Below are 5,375 nucleotides of genomic sequence, written 5' to 3' on the forward strand. Positions count from 1 at the left end.
TCAAAACTTGAAAGAAAAGGAACCTGAAAGACAAGAAAAGATGCAAAAAAAAAAAAAAAAAAAAAAGGAAAATGAAATGAAATGAAAAAAATCACATGTAGAAAACCTTCAAATATATATGCAAAGGGGAAGGTGACAATTAACGCAGCTGTCATTAGTGGGTGCATGTCTGGTTCTAGGTGTCAGGACGGATGGAAAAGAAAGCTGGGCAAGACGGACAAAAGACACATACTGGAAACAGTTACTACATACATACATTATCTTGAAAATGAGCAGAAATTAAGACAGCAACAGCAAGGGAGATAAAAAAGAAAAAAATTGAAAAACCAATCAGAGGGGATAGATCATTACGGGCAAGAAAGACACACCCAAGGAAAGAAGAAAAGAAAATAGAAAGAAAGTGAATACAAGAAGGACTGAGACACGTAGAGGCATCATCCGTTTCCATCAAATAGAAGGGGGGGAAGAAGAAAAAAAAAAAAAAAAAAACAAAGGCAACATAACATATATACCGGTCACAAAAACCGCAAAACCGCAAAACCGAGATTCAAACAAAAACAGAACAAAAGCACACACACACACAACACACAAAAAACGTTTCGGACTCGGTGCTTCATAGACCTTGGCCCATACCATTAGAATTCATTAAATCCGGGTTTTGGTGTCTCCGTCTCCGTATGGGGGCTTTTTTCCTCCGGTTGATAGCTGCCTGTTGCGGTGATTCTGTCGCTCCCATCTCCATATCCGCATCCTCGTCGGCCTCTCCTTCGGGGTGCGATGCGTGGTATATAGCGCTCTCGTCCAGTTCGTTAATATCGTCCGGTTTCATCCGAAGCCATTTCATGCGCGGCACCGGACTTGGCACGCTCAGCCACTTTAAAGCCGTAAATCCGTGGCTCATATATTTGCCTTGCCCCCAGGCCCTGGGCAAAGGTATGATATCATCATGCCGTTTATCTGGGCGGGCTGGGGTGAAAGGGCTTGGGAGATAGAGGGTGTTGTTGGGGAGGTTATGGACGGTGTATGCCGGGTGTTTGTTGTTGTTGAATGGTAGGTCTGGGTAGGGGACAAGCTTTCGTTTTGACCTGCGACATCGAGCTCCGGGAATGTCATCAAAAAGAGACAGCCGAATGTGGTGCCGAAGAATGCGCCATCGACTGACTGAAATCTGCTGTTCGGTGGTGTGTATATATCCTGACAACTTGGACAGAAGAGTTTGACAGTATCAACACCCGGTGTGTCCGTAATTCCGACGGGGAGTACCTTGCATCCATTGCAGTAAACTCGAGGGCACACGCCAAAATGCTGCAGCTCGTACTTCTCTAACATTTGTTGAATGCCAGGCCTCGAGGTAATATACCGTTGGTGAATCAATCCGTACAGTAACTCTGCCGAGCTCTCAATCACACTCAGATCACTGGCGACACGCGAATGTTTTCGCTCGCCCGTTCTCCTATACCCGGGAAGCCTATCACCTGCCAGTAGAGCGTCCTCGTCCTCGTCCTCCTCATCGTCATCTTCGTCCTCCTCATCCTCCTCAGGCTCCACATCTAGGATCAATTCAAGCGCCTCTTTGTACCAGGGAACCTGGGACTGCAAGCCGGTCAAATTGAAATCATCTTCGATGAAGTCTTCCGACACTTCCGCAAAAAACTCATGGCCCATCAGTGAGCAATATGACGAAATCCAGGTATCCGGGGACCCGTCGGTGTCCGACATGGTGAAGGAGCTGAAGGTTGATCTGGACGGCGTGGATGTTGAAACTTGGCTAAGGTCCAGCCGGTCCAGGCCTTCAGCTAATGATGAGGGCGTGATTTCCGACAAGATGTCCCTGGGCTCGAATGATCCTCTCGTAATAAAATTGGGGGCGTGGGACCTTGGAGGATATTGTATCGTGGGTGGAAATGGCGGAAGGGGAAGATTGGTGGGCTTCGACCTCGCTCAAGAGGGCAGGATCATGCCGTAAACTGGAGGCGTCAAAATTCCCAATGGATTTATTGGTAACGATATCCTCTGCGATGTCCACCGATATATCGAGGCCTTTCAATCGGTCCGCTTTCCGCGAGCGGCCGAAAGTGTGCGAATTTTTGTCCTTTTGCCGATTATCAAAATTGAGGGGTACCCAGCTGGGGTGCGGGACAAAACTCTTGAGCAAGTGGAATTGTTTGACGCCCGGCGGCACGGCCCCGTCGAGATTGAGGGCTCAGCCGAAAAGGAGTGTCGAAGGGAGAAATTACAAAGGATGTTCTAGGAGGTGGAAACGGGGATTGAAACAAGGATTCCGTGTTGTGACAAGCATATGTGTTTGTGTGCGAGAGGAAGTCGGTTCCTGCTCAAGCAGCCTGGAGTTAGGTCATGCAGACAGACCCAACAACATATTATGTTGGACTGCTAGGCAAGATGGGTTACGGGGCAAGGGCGCACCTGAAATGCCAATGATAAGCTACATGGGTTCTTGGGGCCCAGTCCTTTTGTCTGTATTTCCTCTGCTGTCTCGTTTTTCTCTCTTCGCTGCGATATCCAGAAAATGATGCTCAAGGTGGTCGGCGATAGTCACATGATATATTGGTAAAAATAAACTGCTTAGTCATGAAGGGGCCTTGAAGTCCTTTTTTGGGTGATACGTACCCTCTATACCACCACGGCGCTGGTGGTGATCGAGCTCTTTTGCCCTAGTGGCCTAATAGTTTTGAAGGGAAATCATGCATAAGCCAGTCGATATAGTTATAGTATGTACATGTACAAAGACCCATACCCGCCCATAAATATAATACGTTAAACATTAGTAAGGAGACTTCTGTTAAAACAAAAATGGCGGAGCCATCCGTCATCTAGAATACATCTCGCATGATTCGAGAAAACTCTGCTTCATTCCCGAGAATAGAGCCCAAGCCCTCTGCGTTGGGCAGATCCCCCTGAGCATTGACAATTTCGCCATTAATCGCATCTCCGTCTCCGCCACTGCTAGTCTGAGTCAAAAAACCGCCGTAACCCCCGACAGCCTCGAACAAATTCGTCAGCTCATTACTCATCTGAATGCCATCCTGCGGGCCATCACCCAGCTCACCGCGTGGGTTCATGTCGCGATACACACTGGCAGTCATCACGTCCATGGGATGGCCGGCTAGTCCGGCCATTGCAACAGCTGCTGTTGAATGAGGGTCATTCTGATCGGGCGGGCCGGGGCGATTGAGGAGGCCAAGCTTCTCTCCAATTCCCCGTAACCCTTTGATCATTTTCCACAAGCGCTTCGAAACGTATGATTTCGCACTGAACCCTTTTACTAGGTCCAGGGCCATGTAGAACTCGTCCCGTACCTGGCGATTGAAATCGGCAGGAGCATGGGACACAGCGAGGAGAAGGACTGCCAGCGCAGAGACGAGGAAGTAGTTGAAGAGCATCTGATGAGAGCGATAGATGTCGGATGTTTGGTTGAGGTGGGTGAGGACGCGAATGGTGTCTTTGGCAATATCGACGACAGTTTGGGCGTATCCCATGTTCTCAAGGATGCCACTAGTGGAATGTAGTACAGGACGGTAAATTAGTATTCTCATGTGATTGCCGCGAATGTATAGTAGTACGCGCAAACGTCGGGTCTCTCTATCGACGCCGTCACCATTTTCAGGATGCCCGGGCGAATAGAACCTCAGATTCTCTGGGACGCTCTTCAGCCATTGGAGGACCTGATAGTCCAGGAAGCCAACTACTTCTCTTTTGGCAGTCGTAGTGCCTGCAGAGCCCAAACCAGAGTACCAAATTTTAGAGCTAATACGACAATATGATATCATGGCTTTCAGATATGGTACAGAATCATCCTGTTTAGAGTTTCGCGATCGCCAGTCAGTTAAAATAATATCTTCGTCATGTAAAATTTAGGGATGAGGGAGCTCACGGGTTCCGGTAAAGATGCATCTATATCCTCATCCTGAATGATGAACGGCAATCCCATTCCAAAACTCCAACGTCGATCCAAGCTGTAGACAGACCAAAACAACTTAACGACAGAAGGTACGTCCGCTTCGTTTGGACAAACTTTAAACATACCATCTCTTCGATGTAAACCAAGCTCAAGACACATGCGGGTGGCATGGCCTATAAATCGATAAGACATAGGGTCTTCATCGGTATGAAAATAGTATGTGGCCTAGAACCTGGTAAGCTAACAGCAACGCTACTTAGACAGAATATCAAGCCATCTCGCAATGATCAGCATACCATGAGAGTGAATGATTGGATCGTTCGAATATCAGTTGGCTCCCACAGTTTCATCTCAATCCTCTGTTTTGTCGTAGTAAATAACCGGGTCCCTAGGGCGCTTTGGCCATTGCCTTCAACAATTAACGTAATTGCAAGGACCATCTTAAGGATACAGGTGTCATCATCAGTCAGCATATCAGGGCCAGGTTTAAAGCGTTTCGTAAAGCCTGTCCGAGACGCGGCCTCCAGGAACGTGAAGAGCAGGTTAGTGTGCGTAATTAAACTCTCAATATCGAGGAATGGATACATGATTCCGATTTCGCGTTCGTAAACCCGACATAACCTAATTGCTTCCTCACGTTTTATTATCCATAATGGATCTTTATTCGGATGGGCCAGAAGCTGTGGGATATGCGGCAGTTGCTGTGATCGCAGGGGAGGGGAACCAGAAGGCGTTGCATCCTGGCCAGCAAACAATTCAAGGTTTCCATCCTCAGCCGGAGTAATTCCCATTGTTTGTAGGCTTGACTTGGCAACATGGAGATTGAAGGTAGTGCTCGTGGGCCCATGAAAACGAGGATGATTCGAGCGAGCCCGTGATGAAATATGGGTTTGAGAATCATAACTTGGCTGGGAGAGGCATTGTGAACCTTCTCGGCCGTAGGCACTGGATTCAATGCCTGGTGAGTCGGTTTTGTGATATAGCTCGTTGATATTAGCAAACAAGGTATTCACTTGGTCTTGTAACGTCTCGATGTGCTCCTTCATAGAACGAAATTCCCTAGAGCAAGATGAACCGCATTAGAGAGGGTCGCTGTAAGAAGATACAGCAAATGCTCCAGCTAAATATCACCATCTACCTGGATATATCAAGGAGAACCAGAAATCTGCAAGACTGCTAGTACTTACTCTGAATCTTTGATGCTACGAGTGCAGCAGTTAGGAGCATAAAGACCTATGGCATTAAATATGAGCTTCTGGTCATAGTTAAAACACATAGGTCCCTCCATGGACCAACGCAGGAGGACTTACATTCTAGAGAGAGGTGCCCGCAACGTTGGCAGGGCATCTGACCATTGCACTTGATTTTCCGAAGGTTGCATTCATTGCTTTGTTACTAATGTGTTAGAATTCTTACCGACCAACTACGTGCATTGCATGACATTGTCTGAACGTAA

At 47.5% G+C, this 5,375-nt stretch overlaps 2 protein-coding genes across 2 annotated transcripts; both read right to left on the reverse strand.

Moving 5' to 3' along the window:
- Positions 1 to 1,719, reverse strand: HCAG_08946 (casein kinase II beta subunit; the record flags this gene model as incomplete). The annotated part of the gene is made up of 4 exons (XM_001536061.1): positions 1 to 23; positions 253 to 261; positions 634 to 1,085; positions 1,382 to 1,719. The coding sequence occupies 4 exons, from the start codon at positions 1,717 to 1,719 to the stop codon at positions 1 to 3; spliced, it is 822 nt and encodes a 273-aa protein (XP_001536111.1).
- A 1,112-nt stretch (positions 1,720 to 2,831) lies between these two features.
- On the reverse strand, positions 2,832 to 5,352 carry HCAG_08947 (conserved hypothetical protein; the record flags this gene model as incomplete). Its single annotated transcript, XM_001536062.1, has 6 exons — positions 2,832 to 3,815; positions 4,045 to 4,092; positions 4,216 to 4,978; positions 5,107 to 5,152; positions 5,230 to 5,306; positions 5,336 to 5,352. The coding sequence occupies 6 exons, from the start codon at positions 5,350 to 5,352 to the stop codon at positions 2,832 to 2,834; spliced, it is 1,935 nt and encodes a 644-aa protein (XP_001536112.1).
- Positions 5,353 to 5,375: the final 23 nt, after the last annotated feature.

Source organism: Histoplasma capsulatum, genomic scaffold (genome assembly GCF_000149585.1).
Source record: "Histoplasma capsulatum NAm1 scaffold_14 genomic scaffold, whole genome shotgun sequence".
In the NCBI taxonomy this organism is placed as follows: Eukaryota; Fungi; Ascomycota; class Eurotiomycetes; order Onygenales; family Ajellomycetaceae; genus Histoplasma; species Histoplasma mississippiense.